This window comes from Electrophorus electricus, chromosome 10, assembly GCF_013358815.1.
Source record: "Electrophorus electricus isolate fEleEle1 chromosome 10, fEleEle1.pri, whole genome shotgun sequence".
Lineage (NCBI taxonomy): Eukaryota > Metazoa > Chordata > Actinopteri > Gymnotiformes > Gymnotidae > Electrophorus > Electrophorus electricus.
In genome coordinates, this window is record NC_049544.1 from 14,606,962 (window position 1) to 14,631,873 (window position 24,912).

At 42.6% G+C, this 24,912-nt stretch overlaps 1 protein-coding gene across 22 annotated transcripts in view; it reads left to right on the plus strand.

Annotated features, from left to right (window-relative positions):
• Positions 1-24,912, plus strand: part of ptprma (protein tyrosine phosphatase receptor type Ma) — a 163,865-nt gene that overhangs the window by 134,921 nt on the left and 4,032 nt on the right. For 4 of the 22 annotated variants that reach the window (XM_027001916.2, XM_027001967.2, XM_027001997.2 and 1 more), the window contains 16 exons: positions 772-923; positions 2,618-2,692; positions 3,221-3,247; positions 4,472-4,483; positions 5,261-5,454; positions 6,606-6,614; positions 10,052-10,139; positions 11,155-11,231; positions 13,113-13,149; positions 17,525-17,622; positions 20,724-20,840; positions 21,320-21,474; positions 21,701-21,839; positions 22,763-22,912; positions 23,071-23,244; positions 24,333-24,464. In XM_027001916.2, the coding sequence (XP_026857717.2) occupies positions 772-923; positions 2,618-2,692; positions 3,221-3,247; positions 4,472-4,483; positions 5,261-5,454; positions 6,606-6,614; positions 10,052-10,139; positions 11,155-11,231; positions 13,113-13,149; positions 17,525-17,622; positions 20,724-20,840; positions 21,320-21,474; positions 21,701-21,839; positions 22,763-22,912; positions 23,071-23,244; positions 24,333-24,464 (1,636 nt within the window). The remainder of the gene's footprint in view (positions 1-771; positions 924-2,617; positions 2,693-3,220; positions 3,248-4,471; positions 4,484-5,260; positions 5,455-6,605; positions 6,615-10,051; positions 10,140-11,154; positions 11,232-13,112; positions 13,150-17,524; positions 17,623-20,723; positions 20,841-21,319; positions 21,475-21,700; positions 21,840-22,762; positions 22,913-23,070; positions 23,245-24,332; positions 24,465-24,912) is intronic. The other 18 variants (XM_027001943.2, XM_035530608.1, XM_027002064.2 and 15 more) reach the window with 11 other exon arrangements.

Genomic DNA, 24,912 nt, shown 5'->3' on the forward strand with positions numbered 1-24,912 from the left:
GTGACATAGCATCTGAAATCGCACCTTGGCAAACTTCTCAAAGATAAAGAGTAACATTGCATCAATCCCCGTGACAACTGGATGGCATCATCACCAAAGCTGTTCCATCCAGCCTTCCCAGTTCCTTCAATTAAAACAGAAAAGGCGGAGGCAAGGAGCAGAGCCGTTTGAGCTAGCTCTATGCACAGCCATGCCCTGCAAAACACTTGCGTCAATGCTGACAGCATCATGGAGCCTGGGGTGAAATGCACTTCCCAGAGACTGTTTCTTTTCTTCATCAGCATACTCCCTCTCATCGCCAAGGGTTGAGTGTGTTCCCCTATGGAGTGACAACAAGTCTCAGGAGGGCACATTAGTGGGAGGGTAGCAGTCATCATGCCCATATTTAAGGCCATGGCTGTCTCCATCTGGGTACCAGCTTTCTGCTCTGTGCTCTGAGCACTGATCCTGTCTGGCATTTAATGACCAAGTTTCTCTTTAAACGTGAGGCCAAAAAAATGAGCAGACAGGATAAAATACATGTGAAAGAAGAGCATGAGTCCTGCATGGCCCTAGCAAAAGTTTATTTTTTTTTATTTTTACCAATCGTCAGGCAAAAAAGGCTGACTCGATTCTAGTTTTATTTCAAACAATTTGAAACTTTAGAAACAAGAGGCTTTGAAAACAAGATGCTTCATTTACTCAAGAGATGAGCTTGGTAAGACTCCTTTTTGTCTCTCTGTGTGCCAAAAATCCAGTTGATACATTAAATGGTCTTTTGCCTAAATTAAGGAAACTGGCAAAGAAGCGTAAGGAGACCCTGAACAGCACACGGCAGGAAATGACTGTGATGGTGAACTCCATGGACAAGAGCTACACAGAGCAGGGCACCAACTGTGATGAAGCCATCTCCTTCATGGACACGCACAACCTCAATGGAAGAAGTGAGTATCTTTCTGGCTCTGCAGCTCATTGGCACTTGCATGCTAATGTATAATCTAGAGATGCTTATAGTAAGCTTTTCCTGTTTTAAAAGCAGGAGGTCAGAAGAGATCAGCTGAGATCATTAGACTAGAGTCATTGAACTGCATCTGGGACAGCTTTCTACCCAGCTAAAGAAATACAAACTGCCAGTGAATTTTATGGATTAAAGCCCTCTGACTTCTTTTCACTTAGAATGAAGCAAATGTCACTGCCTTTTAATATTTTATCTGACTGTACTTTTCCACTTAATAAAGATACCTCCGATTTGTTTGTCCAGACACAGATTAAATGCAGTTCCTGTAGTATAAAGGAAATGGCATCTGAGTGACCACAGTGCTCAGGTCAATGATAACAATAACTGTTTATAAGTTCCGTTCAGTGATAACAATAAGTGTATCAACTGTTAGCTGTGCTTGCTGTCCCACACGATTGGGGTCTCTGAACTCACTATCGCTTACCATTGGTCGGTAATCTAACCCCGAGTTCTACCTCTGCTCCAACCACTGCCAAACGTGGACTCATTCCCCTAATCCTTTGCTGGGGCTCCAGATCAGTGAGCAGGCCTTGTGTAGAGCACACTTTCTCAGCATGACCTGGGCCCCAGATCCAGGTTTCACCTCTCCCTTCCCACAGCCCCACACTCCTCCTGGCACTCAGCTCTTCTGCAAACACCATTCCTGCCCGACCAATTCCATGGAAAACATTAACCGTAGCTTAAATGATATGTGACATGCAGTAGAATGCATAAGCAGTAAGTGATGAGGCCACTGAGTGGATTGCATGTGGTGGTTTTAGTGCTGAGGGTCTCTGTGAAGTGGGGGAAGGCCCACCCCTACAGCTCTTCACCTGCTCTCCCTGTATTAACTCTGACAGGGAAAAAGTATCTGGAGCAAAAACAGCGACTGCTCCTTTGATCACTGACATTGGTTAATATTGCAGGAAATCTGCAGCATTGTTCCACTTGATGTGGTTGGTGTGTCACCCTGCGAAGTGGCCAGCAAACGCAGATAAATAAATAAACAAGCACTCGTGGTGGCCGGGAGAGAAGTGCGGTGTGTGCCAGGGCATTTCATCCATGACCTTATCCCGCTGTCGGCCTCCATCGCTGTGATTGACGGGCCGGTCGCGGCAGACAGCACCTCCTGGCAGCTGTCAGAGAGGTGGCCCCTACCTACCTTCACTCGCTGTCAGCCCGCCGTGCCTCCGCTCAGCATGTTAGCACCACTGCTCTGCTAGCCTCCGCTCCCTTCCCTATGTGAGTGGAAGCATACCGCTGGGTTACACGGCTGCTGTCGATGGGATGTTGCTTTTTCTGGGCTTTATTTTATTCCAGCATCTCTAAGCAGGGAATACGTTGGGGAAATGCGAATGGGATTTGAGCTCGTCCCGCTTCGCTCATGTCACCCTGGTATTTTAAGGCAAGCTTAGGCAACCTTGGCATGTATTAAAGTGACAGAGCCCGGGGAATTGCAAATACTTTAACCCTTAAAATAACACAAGGACAAGCACAGAGAGAGGCAACCAGCCATGTCTGCTATCTAAAAATGTCAGTCACTTAAAGGGGTTGTGGGATATTTGACAAATAATGTCAAATGTTTGCTTTTTGAGTAAATGTACTTCTTCTTGTTTTTCTTTTTCCCCCTTTGGCTAAAAGCTGTCTCCTCACCTTCGTCATTTACCATGAAGACTAACACACTCAGCACTTCTGTGCCCAACACATATTACCCAGGTAACCTCAACTTTGACCTCTGACTTCTATCATACTTTCAGGAAATGAAAATAGCACTCACCTTTTTGTAACTGCAGCCTGTACCACATAAGAACTATAGTGCAGTGTCTTTCATTGCTTGGATTAATGGACAGCCTAAATGTGTGGAAAGCTCTTATGCTTGTAAGAGCCACGTTTTTCTTTGCACTTAAGGGTAAGCAGCTACCCAGCTGGAAGAACTATGTTTAGCCCTTAATGCATTCATATAAACGAATAACTATGTTAAGCTATTATTGTAATCCTACAAAAGATCTAATGAATGCTTTCGATATTAGATGCTGGTAAGTTATTACATTGCATAATGTGAGCAGTGTTTGAAGCAGTGTTGATGCTATGCACAGTTTTTCTGCAAAGAAGCACTGGCTTCTCCTGTGTAACAGCAATGCTAACTGCTAAGAGCTGTTCTGGTAACCTTTAACAGATTACACTTGCCTTCTTACTTCCTTCCCTCTTTTTCTCTTCTTCATAACCTCCACTGGTTTTGGGCAGACCCTTTTGTGCCAACTGCTATCTTAGGTGAGACACCCTCCCATTCTCTACTCAAGTACCTCCCTTTATGACGTGACAGACTGCGTATGCATTTTGTGAGAGCGTTGGAGAGGTACATGTCAGGAAGATGAAGTGAGATAGACAGGAAGTGAGGGAAGAAAGAGAGAGATGTGGTTTTTTTGTTTTGTTTTGTTTTTTTTTGTTCCTGACTATGGCTTCCTCACATCCATACCTTCCTGCTTTCCTCTTCTCTGTGAGGCGAGGGCTTTTTCTCCCTGAGCTGAGGTCGGCTTCACCCCATCCCATCCGCATCCCGTCTCGTGCGTGTGACGTCACGTATGTCTATGACCTCTCATGTGCATGGACAGATAATGTGGACTGGATGAGGGGGGGTGACAGTGTGATGCAGTAAACAAGCAAGCAAATAAATGAAAATGAAAACACCCAAAAGCAAAGCAACAGCCCACAGTCATCTAGACATCTCTTAATAACAGCACAAAAGCCCAGCTAGTTCATTTCATTGGAGTGAAAAGACAAGAGGAAACACTTATAAAATAGCACGAAAGTTTACTCAAATGATTATGAATTGGCATTTTTATCAACTGAAATTTTACTAGATTTGAACATTTACAAGAGCAAGGATGCATATATATATATATATATATATATATATATATATATATATATATATATATATATATATATTATTATTATTATTATTATTATTATTATTATTGTAAGTTAAACATATCCTGTTGATTCTTTGTCAGTCATCACAATATGTCATTAAATCAAACATTTGGCACCTATCTTCTATGTTAGAAGAGAACCTGAGTTGTTCACAGACTTGCTTCTGATAGGGTAGTCATATGCTATGCTTTATGATTTTGTAATTTTTTTAACTTATTTGGCCCCTTTTTCAAATGGTTCTTGTTTTATTCTAAAGCATCAAAATCTAATTGTTGGAACTGATTATTTATTAAAGGGTAGACCAACCAAACACACTGGACAGCAGCTAGAATTTCAGAACCATTATTTATTATAGTGTAGGCTAACCCAACACATCGGAGATCAGCTAGCATTTCAGAATAAGCTGCTAAATATCTCTTGACAAGAGTCTGTACACGACCAAAACAAAAACAGAACATGTCTAGGTGCTCTTGTTTCAACTATCTTGTTGCTTATACCCTGTTTCCTTTCTCTTCTCCTTTTTTTCTTCACATTTAACCTGTTATGTATCCTCTTAAAAAGTGCCAATTAATGGTAAGTTGCCAGTCTGCCCTTTGTTTCTGGGGGTGGAGATGTGTGTGGGCCATGCTGAGGGCTTGCCTGACAGAGGGACCTTCTGCCCCCAAACTGTGTCGCCTCGCATGGGCTTGCGGAGCATCTCACCCTCCCCTGTCCACCTGTGCAGCCATTAGCTAGCATGGCCGTCACCCATGGGCGTCCTGTTCATGCATATGTGGGCGATGTGACACCCCCCAAACACCTGCACTTATTATTCCACTTTCTTTGTTTTCACACCTCCCACCCTCGCCACTTTGTTGTGAAGGTGTCTCATCTGACATTGCCATTGTAGCCACTAAGGTAACCCTCGTTATTTCCATGCATCTTGGAGAATCACAGACGCGCGCCATTTCACCATGTCTGCAACCTCATTTTGCCATTGATCTAACTCTGGATAGAAAGTTTCTGTAGAGAACCGAGCTGCCAGATAGCATATCAGTATAGGGTTCTAATGTAGAACCATACTGTTAGAAATAACTACCTAGGTAATCTTTATATCTTGTGCACCTTTATGGTGCACTGTCAATCTATAACTCAGTAAGTGCATTTTGTATGATTAGCCTCACATATTATTACTGTGAGACCAATGCTCATATCCTCATGTATTTCTCATATTGTAAATCTATCGTAAAACCCAGTATTCATCCATTCTTCTTATGGTTTGGTAGAGTTTGACCTGCTTGTGGAGTGGACCACATGGAGTTTCAGGCCTGACCGTTTCCCCTGGGCCATTTTCTCTCTACCCCACTACAGATGAGAACCACACGGTGACCAGTGACACCAGCAGCCTGATGCAGTCACACACCCACTCCTATAAGAAGAGGGAGGCGGTGGACGTGCCCTACCAGACAGGCCAGCTCCACCCAGCCATCCGCGTGGCAGACCTGCTGCAGCACATCACCCAGATGAAGTGCTCTGAGGGCTATGGCTTCAAGGAGGAGTACGAGGTGAGTTGGTGGCTGACTGTCACTGTTGCTATCCACTTAGCAGCTCACTAGTCTGGGTCAGGTTGCTCTTTCTTTCTTCACCCCCAACTCCTCTGTATTCATTCTTTCTCTCTTCCCACCTGTGTCCTGCTGATTAGTCTGTTCTTCATGCTTTCCATTCTTTGTTGCCTTTTGTTTTTTAAATTCTTCTCTCTCCTACTTGGATGTTATGCATCTCTGCATGATATTGTATAGAAATGTATTTTTTTTTCCTCTTTCTGTAATGGACTTTTCATGAGCTCTTAAAAATCAAAAAGCCCAAATGTGTGTCCTTGCCGGCTGTGCTGTGTCATCACTCCACCAGTGCTCATGCCCCTGCAGTTTGTTGACTCCATGCCACTTCACTAAGCTCTTGAAAGCCTGAAGACAGGCAACTATTTAACTACCTAGCAAGCCCATACCATCGTGACGCTTCACCCGTAACTCTGATTGTCCCCTGAATCACACTCGCTGGCAGACACACTGGGGGTTTCAGCAGCTGAGGCTGTTTGTTAATGTGTGTCTGTGTGTATGGATGTTTGTGTATGTGTGTGTGTGTGTGTGCACATCGGTAACACTTTTTGTGCATTTCTTCTTGCATCACCTGTGTCTGGAAAGAGCTGCTTTTCCTGTAGCGTAGTTCTCATCAACCTCCATCTTATGTTCTCTTCCTCCATCCACTGCTTCACTATTAAATAAGAACTCAGTTAAATAAATATTTCTGCTTGAATACCCCCGCTGAGCTCAGCCTGGGCTCGTGGTTCGGGGCTACCCTAAGGGCTCAATTCATTATGGATAAAGATTTTTAGGGCAGAGGTAGCTCTAGTGCTATAATATTGTAAGTTAAAAATACAGTCTGCAGAATAATTAATGCATTCACTTCCCCCTTTCGTCCTGCCATGTGAAAGTGCTTGTTATAACTGTTTTCTTTTTTATCTTCCATTTTGAATGCCCATTAAGCTGGAAAAAGCAAAATCATTGCAGTATGCTTTCCATTTGCTGTATTTACTTGCCTTGTCTCAGATCAATGAACTTTAGCGATGATGAAGGACTTAAACAAATCACTAAACTCTGAACTTATCTTTCCTCCTGATCCATGCTTCTTGTTATTCCATACATTAACTTTGGAAAAGCTAAATGAGGTAAGCAGACATTTTTGGATGTAACTGTAAGTTGTTCTAGTTGCTTGCTAGTTGCATTATGACTTGTCAGAACCTTCCAGAATTGTCCACTAGCTTGCCATTCAGGTCCGACATTGCAGCTGTAGAGGATTTGTAATATTGCTGACCATGTTCATGTATTACAACAATATTCCTTCATATCTCTATGAGGTACTCCTCCAAGCTTTATGTCAATATCAATACTGAGTAACAATTTTTAGTATATATTACTTATTTTTCCTTTAATTTCAAACACAAGTCTCAATCTTAACATCTTACAAAAGGTTTGAAAGTTCGCTCTCGCAATTAAATATTTGTATACATAACACATTGGTACCATCAAGATATAACACCAAACAGATATAAGGAGGTGCCGTCTGCTCTTAAATATCCCTTTGATTGTATTTTATCGACGACATGGCTTCAGTGTTGTCATTGTGATTGTCAGCCTTGCTTTTGCACCTCGCTGTCCATGTTGATGCTGAACATTTCTCGCCGTTGCTGGACGCTATGCCATGCTTTGCTAAGCGGACCCAGGGCTACCACAGGGGCACTCCTCCATGCTGACGGCCCTTCTGCCCAGGCCAGCCTTTGCGGCACACTGGGGACGGGACCACGTGGTAGAAAATGTTCTCTGTGCAACTAATGACTGTTCCTCTTGTCAGCTTTTGTGACGCATTTTGAAAGAGATGTAGTGAAATTCCATAATGATTCTTTGTTTTTATTCAAGCTTGTTTTGACACCTGTCTAAAACACCAAAGACTGTGTTTTCTTAGGTAAAGGTGCCTATCGTTTTGTTTGAAACAGCTGGTTGATTTTTCATAACCACCCTACCCCTAATCCACCAAGGCAGTAAGACAAAGCATACATGCAGTGAAGACAACAAGGGTGCTTGTCACACCCTGACAAGGGACTGAGCATTATTATCTATTGAAAAGTTGCTTAGAGGCATGGCAGTGATGGAATCTCTGATTACTGCCTGTATATTCTGTTTGATTTGGGCCTTTGACGCAGCTCCCTGCCTTTTCCAGGAGTCTAGCTTTTTAAAATGCACACAAAGGCATGAATGTTTGGGCTCATTATTTTAGCCCTCCAATCAGGTTTTAGCTTATTGCCTGAGATTTTGAGGCCCAGCCAATAGCATTCTGGGGCCTAGAGGGACAGCTGCAGCCTGGAGCAACCTCTCAGCCATTTTACTTTTCATTCTGCTACCATCTGCTGCAAGGCTGAACCGGAGCTTAATGATTTTGCGCTGTAGTTTGAAGCTTAAACCCATTATCCTTACATTTATGCTGAATGCTTACACTCATATGTAGGGTGATGGTGTTTGTGTGCTTGAGATATAAACGACCGCTGCAATAAAAATATATATAAATAAAAAAAATTCCAGGCCTATGTCAGTATTTGTTTGACAGAATATGTGCTTTGTAATACTCCTGCAGTCTGCAGATGTTCTTTAAGGCATTTGCTTATAACTGTTTTGAATATATGAATATCTTGGGAGTTTCTTTTTCTCGGCTGACATAGCACACTCAGACGTTTGACATGCGTCTGAACCAGTTTGCCTGCACACTCATTATTCTCCCCTGCTGTGGTCCCAGTGTTGGACTCCGCATCTCATTACTGCCTGCCAAACGTGCCAAGCGTCTAAAAGGTGCTCATCACTCAGCCCTCCACAGCCCCCCCCCCCCAACCACCACTCTCCCAACCCCCTCCCCCGTCCACGAGCACCAAGATGCCTCAGCTCGCTGTCACTTAGACGACATGAAAGGACAGCTGTCTCCAAAGACACGAGGCCACAGCAAATAACAAGCCCTGCTCCGCCTTTGAAAATCTAAACTGAGTCTGGGTGGAGAAAGAGTGAGAGAGAAAGAGAGAGAGCAGTGAGACCCAGAGAAGCTGAGTCTTCCCGGTGTTGTCAATATGTATTAAACCACCTTTAATGTCTCTGCCACCATTCTGGATGCGTCGTAAGGAAAAGCAATCTGCATTAAATATGTCTGCCCTTCAAAGTCTCCCCTTGCTGCAGCAGTTAGAAGGTGTCTGCCGTCGCCCTATCACAAGGCGGATCGTGGTCAGCAGAAAGGTCATGTGATAAGCCTCATCCTTTTAATCCAGGCATAACGTGCACTTGTAAGTGAGGTCGGCCACCCAGAGAAGGATCTGTTTGCATATTAAGAGCTCATTCCTGAAACCCGCATTTCCAAGTGTAGGCGAATTCTCATACCTTCAGCCTGTTAGACAATGCACCTCAGGTGGAAACTTAAAAAAAACATATATAGGAGTTCGTTTAGTTTATTTACCATGTGGAAACGCCATAAACAGATTTTCGTAGTGAACATTTCACATTATTTGAGTCTGACCATAAGTCAGCCCCAAACAAGCCTAGCACTGACGATGCTCAAAATCACATTCAGCGGAAAAGATTTTTGGGCTGTGTGCCTGGGGCAGCGTGCAGGGATGGAGCATGGCTCCCGGCATGCAGGTGGCCCCTCACGCTTCCTGCCCCTCACTGTGGGGGGCTCCAGCAGGAAGCCGGAGCACTCGCTCTGCCCGTGTCATTAAGCACACTGAGGCTGATCAGGGCACTTTGTTCTTCAGACGAATGCCATGTCATCATCGCATTCAGAGCCAAAGGATGCTCAGCTTCACTAAGAGAAAGCGTGGTAGTCGCTTGCAATCACCAGCAATCATATCAATTGTCTGTGGATGGTGAGGTATGGGAACCACGCAGTCGGCTGTGGATAATAATGCATCATTATGCTCTATTTATACCTCAGAACCCCACTTCATGTTGAGGCAAGCAGGCAGCTGGCAGCAGAGAGAAGCTACTCCGACCAGACAAGTCTGCGAGCATGAACTCTCCACTACCCCCACCCCCACCCGCCATACGCCATACCCCACCCTAAACAAGCTCTAGCTGCTGTTGAAGTTTATCTTCATAATTAGCTTTAATTGTGTGGCCAAGCAACTCTGAATTGCTAGATTCCCCACACTCTATTAATATTTCATCACAGGCTTCTGTTTCTGGGGAAAGTGTTGGGTTTTGATCCCATCACTGGCAGCTTTCCTTTTTTTTTTCCAAAGTCTTTCATTTCCACCAGTCAAGCCCCTTAGTGGAGTCAGAGAGACAGATAGTGCAGTCGTTTTGCTCCACGGCGGAGACTCACCAGCGAACACGAAGGCATCGCTGCTCTAATAGCCTTTGCTTCTGACACCGCTCCCAGGGTCTCCTGCTCCTGGGGCTTGATGTCAAATAATGATGTGAATCTAGTTAGTTTATCTCTCTTCCCCTCAAATGCTCACGTTTGAAGTCAGACTTGGTCATCATTTAAACTGATAACCTTTGACCCCTTTTCCTTTACTTCCTGTCGTTGATCCTCAACGTTCCGTGTCTCTGTCTCATTTCCTCTCTGCAGAGCTTCTTCGAAGGACAGGCTGCACCATGGGATTCTGCAAAAAAAGATGAGAACAGGATGAAAAACCGTTATGGAAACATTATCGCATGTATGTAAAGATGATCATTGTAATTCTCTATCACTCTCAACGTGTTTTTGTGTGGGACAAAATGTCGCGCAGTGGGCTTCTTGCCACAAGAGTGCTGCATGCGTAATTACACTTTTGATTAGATCCCTCTTGTTTTGAAAATGTTGCCTTAAAGTGGAGATCCTCACTCAAACTGACACTTGTGTATGCCCATGCATACACATGCTATCACAATGTCAATGGCAATTATGAAAATAAGCCTCCATATAAAAGTGGAATAATTTCCGTGACATTGCCTAGGATAAGGCAATGGGTGCAACAGTCCACTCCCTCTCTCCGACAATCCAACTCCCTCCCATCCACCCTGTCTTCCCCCTTGTCCCCCCCGTCCTTCTTACCAGCAGTTTCCCCAAGAGGAAACGGTCAGCTCGGCATGGCTACAAACACTTCCTATCCCAAGCTAATGCACTAGTAGCCAATCAGAGGCCGGCACTGGCCCTGGGGGCCCCAAGGCCATGTTAGACATGATAGAGTCCCTGGCCAGGATTCTCCCACAGGACCCCAGCCATTATAATTACACTGTGTAAATCCTTCACATCAGCTTAGTGACTGTGAGATGAAATAGGAAAGAAAAACAGCTCTGCATGGACTGGTTTCAATTAGTCCTATTAGTAGTTGCTGGAGGGGCAAAAGCTCATTTCACAATGCTCAGTGACAAACATTACTATTTACTAATGAAGGAATGCCATTGTAAACCGTGTAGCTCTGAAATGATTGCATAGCTATATGCTAAGAGAACAATTTCTTATAATGAAAATCAGATTGACATCATTTTAATATATAATGTATCCTTTGCTATATTCATGAACACATACACACAGATATACTGACCTTCCATTTGAAGGTCTATTGAAAATGTATTGAACGTTTCATCCTGAGTTGATATCACTGATTTTCTAATAATTGTTAGTAATGAGCTCAGGCTTTGTTTTATCTGCTATTCCTCACTCTTTCCTTCTCTCGGTTTGTCTCCCAGATGACCACTCTAGGGTCCGACTACAGGCTCTTGAAGGGGAGCAAAGCTCAGATTACATTAATGCAAATTATATTGATGTAAGTATGGAGTCGAGCCAAGTTCAAAGTGTATGATCACTGTTTGTTCTGTATATGTGTGTGCATGCGTGTGCGTGTGCACCTGTGTGTGTGTGCACTTGTGGGTCCTTGCTCCATATAGAAGATTCATCTTATTTTTTACATTCTGGACATAAACAGATAATAATGTTAGTGACATATACTCTCCAAAATAAACAGAGGTCTCTCACGTTGAGTAGCACAATCCATTGGCCTTGTTATTAACCGTTTGACCTTGTTTGAAAATAATTTCACTAAGAGCACAGCGTGGTTACACTTCAAAGGAAGTTGTTCTGAATGACATTATATTCTCTGTTGAAATAAAGGAGGCATGCTGCAGTGCTCCTGGTTGCTAAGGGATGCTCCTCGCATCCAGTGTGATTGGACAAGCAGGGTGATCTGTGGTCACTCTGGATGTTTGTTGAACAGTGGTTGAACATTTTCCTTCAGACAGCCTGAATCAGGTGGAACCAGCGCTTCACTCGCTGAATGATTTACCCTCCTGGCTCTTAGCAAACGCTGCAATAAGGACAAGACGTTTAGCATCTCACAGGGCGATCAGAGGAAGCGTGTTTTGCAGTCAGGCACCTATATTACACAGCATGCATTAAAGAGAGTGATAAGTGAGCATGCTGGAATCATGCATGTCTGCTCCACCTCAGCTCTTTAATCTGATTTATTTGTGCAACATGACCTTTACTTAGTCATTTCAGCCACTTTAGCAATGTACAGTTTAGTTTAATCCATGGCACAAATCAATAATACCTTCCTGTTTTGTAGATTTATACAGGATCAAAGCAGTAGGTGTTAAACTGTAGTCGTGACTATTCACAGATAAATTCTCATATTAGACAGAACATCAGACCTGCAATGTGGAGGGGCTTGAATCTGGTTCTTTAAGGGCTCATTAATATGAATGAAAGAGGTTTGAAGGACAGACATTTAAGTTGGCCGAGTTCTTTAAGTTTTTTAATTATTGAAGTATTTATTGTTGAAGGATTTTTAAAATAAATTTGATGTCATGTTTTTGAATGTTTCATTTAATTAGAAAACTAATTTTCATCAATAATTTAAGCAAAAAATGTCCGCTCCACTGATGTGATGTGATTTGTTAAACAGTAGCCTTTCTTATATTACACATCTTATATTACACATATATTACACGGCTTGGCCAAAGCATAGGCTGTGTATAAATACATTTTATGATGGGACTCACAAAGATAAAGAAGTCATTAAAGACTTTGGGTGCTCAGCGGATGCGAGCGAGGGAAGGGGCATATCCACCACTTCGTCAGGACCTTGTTCCACCTCTGAACCTTAATTACAGACGACCTGCGTTAAAATATGGTGCAGATAGGAATGCCGCGTGAGATCAGGAGAATGGAGGCTGCAAGTGCGTGGGCATCCCAGCGCCTTAATGTGCTGCTTCTGCGTACTGAGCCCGGGCTGGGACCCAAGGCACCTGACAAATGGAATGAGAGGATTAGCCTAATCCCAAAGAGATCGGGCCTATGCCATAATAAAATTCCAAAATCTGTAGTTGTGCAGAAGGGATTGCGAGAGTAAGGGTGTGTCTGTGTATGTCAGTGTAAATAATTGGAACAGAGATTGTGTATTTACCAGTTTACTTTAAAAAAGAAACAAAGTGATATGCAAAAAAAACAAAAAACTGGGGTTTTCACATTCTGATTGAAAAGTTTCATGAGCAAACATTTTCTTGTTCTATTTGAATAAACAGTGCAAGGAAAGAGAATCTAGGGCAGAGTATATCTTGCTTCACTCATAATGTGTCCCTAACATTATATTTACATGCTAATTGATACCAGACTTTAATTTGACACATTTCTCTTTTTTTCATTACAGGGCTACCATCGACCAAATCACTATATAGCTACCCAAGGTAAGAAGGCAAACAAGTTCCTTTGTCTCTTTTTGGTTTTTATGTTTAAACATGCCTGAAGTATGAAAATACATTGTATGGTGTTAGATGTGTCTACATCAGACTTGTCTGTAATATATCTATGCAAATATACACATACACACACATAAACACACACACACAAACACAATCCCTCTCGAACTCTTTGTGCTGGTAGAGGTGGTGGAGTGGGGTTGGTGTTGAAGGATGTAAGTAATAAATAAGTGGATTAGCCTGCTACATACTAGTGCACTCTCATGCTCAGCTAATCTGGTGGGCAGCATGACCTACACTCCCAGAAGCCTCCCGGAGGGAGCGTCTGATTGATAGTTAATTGTTGTGAGGTTCTTGGAGGCGGTGTTCATCCTATGTGCTGGGTGGTTTGTGCAGGAGTTGGTGTTGTAGCTCCGAATGCAATCAGTTCCCCTAACAGACTCACAAGCTGGTATAGGGAGTTGCATAATTACCTGCTTACTGGAGCATTCCCTGTTCCATCCTCAGAGAGGGCTCCGTGTCTAAATGGCCTCTCATGCTCCCGCTCTCCTGTTCTTTACTTCCCTCCTCGCTCACTTCCAAGCTGATCCCTGACAGGTGAGGTGAGGAGCACTGTGTGCACTCATTTTCAGAGCAGTTCCAGGTGAAGACGAATGGCATGCATCTTATGAATTTTCGGCTTTGGTTTTACACATTTTCTAAGTAATGAGAGTACCCTGTAGATTGTGAAGCATTGTCTAACGATTTTCACAGCCTCACACCAGTTTCAGAGTTGTTTGAAAATTCCAAAACTAATTGAAAGGTGTGCTGTGAACCAGGCAAAGCTCTGTTCAAGGCCACTAAGCCCCCCGCCCCCCATATTTCCCTTCTCTTTGTTTTCAATTAGAGGGCAACTTTCAAAGGAAAGACTTTTTCATGGCGAGGAAAAAAAAAATACCAAGCTCAGAAGCTGCTGAGATCAAAGACAGGCTTGCTCCAGGCTTATATGGAGCTTGTCAGTATGTCCTATCTATCAGTCCTAGTATCACTCTGAAGAAGGTTGATTGTGACCAGTATTTTTCCACAATTTTGTCATCCCATTGTAAAATTTGCAGCCTCTCTTTGCAGCCAGAGGTGATCAAGCTGTATTAGAGCTGGAATCATCAGGTATCGGGCATCAGTCTTTGGTACCAGTTTGTTTAGTGTCAGAAACCAAGTATTCAGTGCATGATACCACAGTAGTGCCACAACAGCCAAAAATGTGAAATTTCACATTCTGTTTAGCTCCATCATCTGAGCCAATCAAACCAAAATGGTGAACATGTACTGCATGTGCAGACGCAGGCTGAGAGATGAAATTTCCCAAAACAAGTCCTATGCAGTAAAATTCCTATATGCTAAAGGGGAGTACATTTCTATGGGTTCTCTTTGGAAGGATCACAGTGGGAGGATGAAAGGCACTCCTCACCTGGTGAGAGTGCCTCTATCTGATGGGCTGTGGAGGCAAATCAGAGGAGAAAACATACAGGTGTGGTAAATCACTCCCTAGTAGAGAGTTGACCTAACATAATATGATTCTGTGTTGTTCAAGCCTGATGGTTTAAAGATGCTGAATCTTCCTTCAGCAGATTTACCTGCAGATCATGTTTACAACAGATCCCTACGTCCTACTTCTGTTAATTTCTAAGGGCTATCTGAAGCTGTGGATGTGTGCAATTGTATAAATACACACACCCATACACACACACACACACGTGGGTGTGTGTACACAGAATGCAAAAGTGTGCATTACATTATTCTGAAATGACAAAAGCAGTTGGACAAAAAGTTATTTAAGGATTTGATATTTAATGAAACTTCAGATTTCCCCAAATGTCCTTTAAATCATCAAAAGTACATGACAGGAATATGATACTGACAAAGTGATATCAGTTGAAAAGGTTGCATTTTCTTTTTTATGAAGTACTATCTAATATCTTGTACATCCACCCTTTGCCTTTAAAACCTCTTTGGGTGTCCTCGGAGAAGCGTTTGTGTCCTCACAGATGGAATTTTAGTCCATTCCTGCTGGGATATTTGCTGTGGTTCTACCACATTTCTGGGCTGTCTGTTTGGTGCTGCTTTCATCAGGTATATCCACAGATCTTCTAAGAAGTCTGGAGATGGAAGACCATGGCAAAACACTTCCACCTTCTTTTTAAGCCATGGCTCCATTGACTTTGTTGCATGCTGCGGATCCTTGCTGTTTTTTGCCTGGTGGTAGGAGGCTTTGTTCTAAATCTTCTTTATATTGGCTGACGTTCATTCTTCCTTCTACTTTCTGCAAAGCTCCTGTCCCTGATGCTGACTGCCCCTAAAAGCTCAGTGATCTTCCATCAAGTGTTACTGTTGGAATGCTGTTCTTCTCATGGACACATTTGCTCACCACACATGGCTGTGTGACCTGTGGCCAAAAAGATCAACTTGGCTCTCCTCACACCACATAACATTGTTCCAACATTCATCCAGTTTGTTGTCATGCTCTTTAGCGTGCTGCCTTGTGTCTGAAAGTAAACAATGACTTCTTCATCCTTTTCTCCCAAGCTTGTGTAGAATGCACTTCACTATGGAAATGTGGACTTTTATTCTCTTTGCCTCTAAGGCCTTTTTTAAGTCCCCTGGATGGATTCTTGTAGAGCCCTTACACATTTTCCTGGCTATTCTTTCAGTTATTTTTCTTGGTCATCCACTTCTTGGTAGAGTCTTCATTTATCCATTGCTACTCATATCACAAAACACTTTGATGTCTCAGCAAATTGCTTGAGAATACCACAAGCCTAATCTAAAACACCTGATGCCACTCATCACACATTAAATGCTGGCTTTGATTTGTAAAGCTCAGACATCTAATTTTACATATTCAAGTTGAATATTTTTGAATGATTATCAAAGGGTATGCAAACCTTTGATATTGCTATTGTCACATCTGCTCCTCCCATCAAACCTGTCAGTGCAGCCATAGTTTCCAGCTCCTATACTCCACCAGTCAACTTCATCAGATCTGATTCCTCTGTTTATTGATTTCACCTGTTCCCCATTTACCCTTCTTAACTTGTGTATATAGGCCTTCCCTTTTGCCTGTGGCTCTGTGAAGTCTCACCTGAGTTTGTATTTGGGAGTGGGCGTGGTCATGGGTGTGTGGTGGGGGCTTGTGGGTGTGGCTGTGGCTGTCTTTGGGTGTGGGTGTAGGCATGGGCATGTGTATGGGTGTGGATGTGTAGGTGTGGTGGGTTTGTTGTTTATTAAACCTTTTGCTCCTTTATGAACTTATATTTGACTCTGACAACTGTTAAAGATGAGCTATTAAAGCCAGACAATGGTCAAAGAGAAATGGTGACTTAGATTGCTGTTCCAGCAAGGTCATAACATAAAATGTTTTCATAGGAAATATACCTTTAAATGAGTATGCTAATTTGAAGATTATTGGTGCATCAGAGGTGATTTCTTTATTTACCAATAATCTAAGGGTGATGTAAACTTATACAGAACTACTGTAACTATACAGGACTACTGTATGCTTTCATTACTGTTTCAACATTCATGATATGAAATGATGAAAAGCAGTACACAATGATGAATATATTCTGCAAACAGGGAGTGAATTTGAGAACAAATCTGCTACAGGAGTGTGTGTAATGAACTTCAGCTTGCTGAATTAGGAGAAAACATTTTGTGCAAAAGCATGTAATGTAAAACCAAAAGTCAAAAGCAAAGTCTCTGTCAAGGACTTCTCAGGCATTTGGCTTGGTGTTTGTCAGTGGTGATGTTTTGTGTGTGGATAAATATATCAAATCTCCTTTCCTCATTTTTTTTTCTGTTAGATGCAATTTATTTTATATTGGAGGTAATATATTCAACATTGGAGGGCTCACACAGATTTGCATGAGCTAATTAGGTAGTCAAAAGTCATTTTGGAATTTTCTTGTTGATTTAAAAACAATACTAATTAGAATTAAAATGTGTGATTTTAATTCCTTGCCCTGTGTCCTTACCGCTGGATGCTGGTTTATGTGTTGGCCTTATTAAAGTGTATTAGAGCTTATTGCAACTCTAAATACACAAGCCTGTCAACACTCATTTGAGCGCACGTAGGTACACTGACACACAGTGTCAGTTTAAAGTCTGCCTGTTCAAAGAACTTGCTGAAAGTCATCCTGTAGAAACTTAAAATGCAGGACTTCATTCACAGTTGTGTTTTCAGTTGTTTGTTGTGTTGTATTACTGGCTTAAAGCTCTATAATCCATCTCTCTCTCGGCTTCTCCATCTCTCGCATCCTCCTTTTTCTCTCTCTCTCTCTCTCTCTCTCTCTCTCTCTCTCTCTCTCTCTCTGTTTATCTCTTTCAGGGCCCATGCAAGAGACAGTCTATGACTTCTGGAGGATGGTGTGGCAAGAGAACACAGCAACTATCGTCATGGTGACTAACCTGGTGGAAGTTGGAAGGGTAATTTAATGCATTTGAATTAGTGGGTGGAGGTGTTTCCGATGGCCAGCTCAAATGTTTGGTCATAATATGCATAGGCAAAAATAAATATATATATAATGGCTCCCGCATCAAAGGCTCTCATATAGTGGTACAGTTTGGTTCAGCTGGCAGGTCATCTCTACAGGGCCACATTTAACTAGTTATAAATTGAGTATAAACCAGTTCTAGTTTTGAGAATATTATAGATAATTAAGAAAATATAATATGTACAGAAAGGCTTTATGGTTTAGAAATGTTATGGTTTTGAGTCTATTTAGCGGTCTCATAACTATGGATGTATGTACTTTACACATCACGTTTTTCATTATGGCAATCATGTGGAGCCATGTTCTGTATTTATCGACTTTAGAAAAGGAGCCAAAAAAAAATATCAAGTATGTGGACCAAGATCATCAATGCTCATACATTCTGCAGGGGTTCAAAGCTGAGCATATTTCAAAGTAAATATTTCTGCCGACCTTCATTGGGTGCACATCTGGTCCCCTGCTTCTATTGTTTTGAGTACTGTGCCTAATCCCCCAGCGGACTGTTGCATTCCGCATCAGGTCTCACTGAGTAGCCATCCATCTCTGCAGCAACCAATCAGTTCCCTCCCTCTTCATAATTGCCACCATCTGCTGTGATTCGAGTCTGATGAACTCTGGGAATTGGGCTCGGCCCTCTCTGTCTTCCATATTCACACCAAGCTGCTTCTCAGCTGGCCAGCCCCTTTCTTCTCCTTTAGGAGCACAGATGCGTCATACGACCTGATGAGAAAAACAGCGCCACTGGTAGCTCCCGGCCTCTGTTCAGCGAGCTCCCCTCAACCCAGAAGAGCGTGCTCGCGTCACACACATACACCCTCATAGATCTCCATAGTGTAAGGCAGTTTAGGTCTCTTATTTTTGTTGATATGGCTAATCTATCAGATCCACATAGGGGATTAGGATTTAGTGGTCATTTGAAAGGATCTGTGTGCTTAGAGTGTGGCACAATGCTCAAAACTCATTTTGCCCGCTAATTAAAGCAGACGTTACAGCTGACTCAGCAGTGACCTGCACCAACTGGAGTCATTGTAGTGGAAAACATTTCTGTTAAAGTGGCAAATAACTTGTCTCTTTATTCTTACCTGAATCCCATCTTGTGCCTGCTGATTTTTGCCATCAAGTGTGGCTTGTCAGACATTGCTCTAGACTACATTTCCCATCAGACATTGCACCATTCTGGTCCTATGAGTTCTTCAACGATCAGTGTACATACCGAATTGGTTCCTGAGTGTTTCAGATTAAATCAAAGGATTTTGTAGTATCAGAACTAGTTCCCTTTAGGAAGGGATTATCCCAGATTAGACAGTTTGTCTCAGAATCTCTGTAGCCTTTATACATCATGCTTTAATTTCAGGACAGTGGACTCTATGTATCCATTTTTTATTCTTTTGCCTTGGCATATCTGAAATCTACTGCAGAGGCTAAAGCATAGTGGCACCATAGTGGTTTTGGATGCTTGTGGCAAGAAGAGAACAAATCCCTTCCGCTCCCAGTGGAAATCTCTGGCTTGTAACTAATGGGATTTCTAAAGCCCCATCTCAATATCTGACAAGAACAAACTGGCTCTCTGCTGGATCGGGGTGGAATAACACTTGACTCATTAATAAGTTATTAATGTGTGAATGCAATAATACTCCTGCTGAAATCATAGTGAATTCTCCTCTTTGCAACATGTTGATGGTGAAATTAGGCTTTGATGAGAAGTAAGCCATTTTCTGACATATTAAGCGTTCCACTTATGATGTAAAGTGATATGTCAGAGAAGTTTGGTGGCTATTTTGAGTTTGTTAGAACGTATTATTATTTGGCTCATTATTTATTTAGATTAAGCAGTACAGTAATGAATTTATTGACATTGTACTACAACCTTCTTTTCTACATGAATCTTGCTGTGGCTCTACCGCTCTTGAATATTCTTTTATTGAAAGAAAGTTGAGGATAACTTTAGGTTCTGACTCAAAATCCAAGTATTAACCATTCCACACTTAATGCTTTTTTCATTTAGAAGATGCTACAGTGATAATCTCATTTGGACAATTAAAGAATTGCAGATATCCTCAGGCTCCTAGCGCCTTTCCAGCCTCTCTCCGCCTGTCTAGTAGTGCCCATCAGGCAAAGCTAGCATGACTAAGTTTCCAAACAGCCATTAAGCCACAATTATTCCACCAGTTAGCACTGTCTTAATAAGTTCCTAAAGGAGGAAAGCATAGTGAATGAGAGAATAGAATAGAAGGGCAGAAACACTAAAGATGGGAACAGAGGGATAGAGAAAAGAAGGTGGCAGAACTCAGGTGAAAAAAGGGACAGAAGGTAAATGATCAAAAAGAGAGGATGTATAAGAATCAATTCAGAGGCTCCAGAAGGTATTTAGAGCAAAATTATATTGATCGATCTAATAAAAAGGCCTAAATACAGACAATTTACTGTCTTTACTAGAGAAAAAATGCTAGTCTTATATTGAGAAAGGGGTTTTGGTACCAGACTGGCCTGGTTAGTTTCAGAGCTTTACTGTGAGCTCGGGCCCCATGAGTGTGGACCAGGTGATGAGAGGGCTAAAGCGAGAGCTACCAGGGGTAATTAGACAGAGGGGGTTCAGGCCCAGAGGTGTGCACATATGTGGGGCATTGGGGCAGGAGGGGAGGAGCATCTCCTTCCAGACAGAGGAGCAAATGTCATACCAGCCCTCTCTTTCAGTGGGACTGGTTTTCACTTCCTAAAGTTGTCAATAATTAGGCCATAACAGGTCTACTTGTATACCACCCACAGATGTTTAAGATGATGCTGTTATTTTTAAACGATTGCATGCAAGTACTCTGTTCTCCTGTGTTACCATTTTTCTGGAGCTAATCCAACAATAATTTTGTTTTTGAAAAAAGGCTACTTTTATCACCTCCTCCCACCCCACATTTTTATTTTTATTAAAATGTTGTTACATTTCTGTATATGCTAACTCAATAAATAATTGATCACAAAAAATCTGGTTAATGGAAAATTACTAATGTGTGTGTGTGTGTGTGTGTGTGTGTTTTCCAGGTTAAATGTTGTAAGTACTGGCCTGATGACACAGAGATCTATGGAGACATGAAGGTGACACTGATTGAGACGCAGCTGCTATCAGAATACGTCATCCGAACCTTCGCTGTGGAAAAGGTAGCTACACAGTGGTGGCCTGGACATAAAGGAGACATGACAACATTATATTTCAAGGGGTTTTTTATTTCCATTTTGTCTGTTTTCTGTAATGTAATGAAAATCTTGTTCTTTCTGCTGTTGTTTTGAAAATGTTTTTTCTCCATGTTTGTGCCTGTCAATCCTGTTTCCTTTTTTTTTTTTTGTATCTGTATAGTCTTAAGGGTTACCTGAAGATGTCGATATTGTGTGTGTGTGTGTGTGTGTGTGTGTGTGTGTGTGTGTGTGTGTGTGTCTGTCTGTCTGTCTGTGTCTGTATATGTGTATGTGTATATATGCTATACAAGGACTCCATACTCAACTCATACAAATACATACACCCCAACACACATACACCCACTCACAGATGTTTACAGATAAGAGTTGTGGGGGTTTGGACAAGAATGCTTTTGCAGTATACTCACTATACTCTACCCTGTGTGTGTTGTTCTATGCTACAGCGAGGGGCTCATGAGATCAGGGAGATCAGACAGTTCCATTTCACCGGCTGGCCAGACCACGGTGTGCCCTACCACGCTACCGGCCTGCTAGGCTTCGTCCGCAGAGTCAAAGCCAAGAGTCCCGCCAACGCCGGCCCCATGGTGGTGCACTGCAGGTCAGTGGAATAATGCAGCACTTCCAACCAGTCTCCTACACTGTCATATAGGAGTACCAGCACAGAAATGTCTGATTACATGTGCTCTCATTCAGAACTTTCCATAAGGTCCTACATTGTGTCATGCCTCCATTTGCCCTTTGTGTGTGTTTGTATTCATGTGGATGGGTGTGTCTGTGAAATCTGTTTTCTGACCTAATTCTCACACATTCCCCTCCCTCCCAAGCAGTGCTGGTGCCGGCCGCACTGGCTGTTTTATCGTCATTGACATCATGCTGGACATGGCAGAACGCGAAGGTGTTGTCGACATCTACAACTGCGTGCGAGAGCTGCGCTCGCGTCGAGTCAACATGGTCCAGACAGAGGTACTACAACCCTGTGACCTCCACCCAACTGACCAAGGCTTACATTCTGGCCTCCAATAAACTTGTCCTCTATCCGTCCACCTGCAAACAAACAAGCCTTCTCTCCCTCCACCCGCAAACAATCAAGCCTTCTCTCCCTCCACTCACAAACGAACAAGCCTTCTCTCCCTCCACTCACAAACGAACAAGCCTTCTCTCCCTCCACTCACAAACGAACAAGCCTTCTCTCCCTCCACCCACAAACGAACAAGCCTCTTATCCCTCTATACACAGATGAGCAAGCCTCAATCCCTCAACCACAAACATCCCTTCAGCACAAATATTTGTACTGACTCTGAACATCTCTACTAACTGTGCATCACATACAAATACAGAACTGTTTTATGCAGTTTTAAGTCCTTGTCATTTAGTGTATGCTCACTAGCACTGACTTGGGTAATTTTTCAAATATTGTGAACTTAGTAACAAGGTGTTTGGGTACAAAAATCTGAAATGTTTTCCTCCCTGGTAAAAAGAGAAGTATATTCCTGAGGATTCTCATGTGTTCCTGAGTATGACTGCATGACCCCACAAAGCAGTTTGACCTATAGCCAGTGCCAAGGACAGTAGAGTCAACAGTGATGCTAGGCTACCCTGATCCAGGAGATGGAGACTTATGTCGAAACTGACATCTCAAGCCATTTTTGCAAATGTCACCTCATGAGAGATTAATGTCAAGCAGGAAGGTCTGTGTTGGAGGAGGGCTCCAGCCTCCAGACTGATAGGCTAATGGTGCATGCATGTCATCATAGCAACAGCTGGAAAATGAGCTTGGTTTAACCAGACATGATGAGCAAGTAATCTAAGATTTATTTATCAAGTAAATAATTAATTTATTTTATTAACTTTGGTATAAATGTTTTTCAATAATGGATTTTTTTTAGGAGCAGTATGTGTTTATTCATGATGCCATCTTGGAGGCATGCTTGTGTGGGGACACCACCATTCCTGCCAATCAGTTGCGTTCAGTGTACTACGACATGAACCGCCTGGATCCTCAGACCAACTCCAGCCAAATTAAAGAGGAGTTCAGAGTGAGTGTGTTTTGTGTTTTTTTGTTTTTTTGTTTTTTTGTGTGTGTGTGTTTGTGTTCATCTGTCAGGACTACCAAGTGAGCATGACAACACATGTGTTAGCTATGTTATACTTCCAGTCAGACTCTTTGAACTGTTTGAATGGTGGCTGTGCTCAGACTCTGAACATGGTGACGCCCACCCTGCGTGTGGAGGATTGCAGTATCGCCCTGTTGCCCCGCAACCACGAGAAGAACCGCTGCATGGACGTGCTGCCGCCTGACCGCTGCCTGCCCTTCCTCATCACCATCGATGGAGAGAGCAGCAACTATATCAACGCTGCCCTCATGGACGTACGTACCCTAGCTCCATCAGGGGGCACCTTGGCTGGTCCAACACATAATAAATATGTGGGGCTAGTTGACTTGCTAGGAGTTGGCGGTTATTAAACACTGCAAATAATGAGAAAAACAATTGTCCATTAGGCATTGAATTATATTCTCTTGTTCAGTGTAATGTAATTAAGAGACCTTACAGCATGGACAGTGTGCTACACTCATGTCATGTCACATTTTGTTTTCCTGTAATAAATCTATGATATAAATAGTATGCAGTAGAAAAACGTGAACATAATGACCTTCACTACTAGATAAAGGCATGTTTTACTGTAATAATGATCAGCCAAACAGTGAATACATTAATCATAATTACTATGCTGAGAGAGAGACTGGGGGATGTGTGGTGAGAAAAACACGAAAGAAAAAGACTTGAGTGGAAACAAAAGGAAAGGAACGAAAGAGTGAAAGAGATATACAGATAGGGAGAGGGACATGGAGTGAGAGAGTACTAGAAAGAGAGTGAAGGAGGGAGCTAGAGAGAGCAAGCAACGGACATATCAGATTGCTCAGATCAGCAGTACTGGTGTGTCTGCGTGGGATACTAAATTGTACATTCGTCTCTATAATAATCACTTGTTTTTCTCCATAAAGCCAAAGCTGAACGGTGGGAGAAGCAACTTGATAGATGGAGCTGCTTTTCTCAGTATGCCAGGCACAATTATGTGCTTATTGAGAATGATTAAAAAACAGATGGACTTGATTCATTCAATTGTCATGCAAATGGATAAAGCTAATTCATAACTGTTCTTTCTTGCTGTGATTTTTCTTCTAAAACAGCACCGTTTGATTGCTGTTATGAAAAAAATGTGTTCAAAGCTCAGTATCACAGCATTTATTTTCATTAGAGCAAATGGAAATGTCAGTAGCAGTAGTATGGAATACAGGCATAACGAGCAAAAAACATCTGAACTCTTACATCAATTAGTCAACTAAAGGCATTCATTTACTATATGTCCTGCAGTCCTTACAAAATAAAATGCTGACTCTCTCCCTCTCTCCCTCTCTCATTCTCCCTCACTCTTCTTTTCCCTCTTACTCTACAGAGCTACAAGCAACCATCTGCTTTCATTGTTACCCAGCATCCTCTGCCCAACACTGTAAAAGACTTCTGGAGACTGGTCCTGGACTACCACTGCACTTCTATAGTCATGCTAAATGATGTGGATCCAGCCCAGGTAGAGGGACTGCTGCACTTTGTTTCATTTCTCCCTCTGTTTTCCCCCCATTCGCTTTCTCTCACACACCCACACACAAACACACATACCCCCAGGTAGACTAGGGAAATTTGAAGCGTCTGCATGTGTGTGAGCCTGTTTTGGCTTGAGCTGGTTTTGTCCTTGCCAAGCTGGTCAGGAGCAGTGCCCAAGACTTCCACCCAAGCTAGGCAGCAGCACAAAAGCTGGCCTGACAGAGCTAGCCTTCCTTCACCTCCACTCTCCACCTCCACCTGGACAGGAGATGGAACAATGGACAGCATCCATCACCCCTTCACCAATATCCCCCTCTGCATTCTACACCTGCAACATGTTATGAGCACCTTAACACTTCAGGTCGTCACAGTCCATGCTGTTCATCTTGAATATATCCATAAACCTATAATGTCCAGGAATTACATCTAAGGTC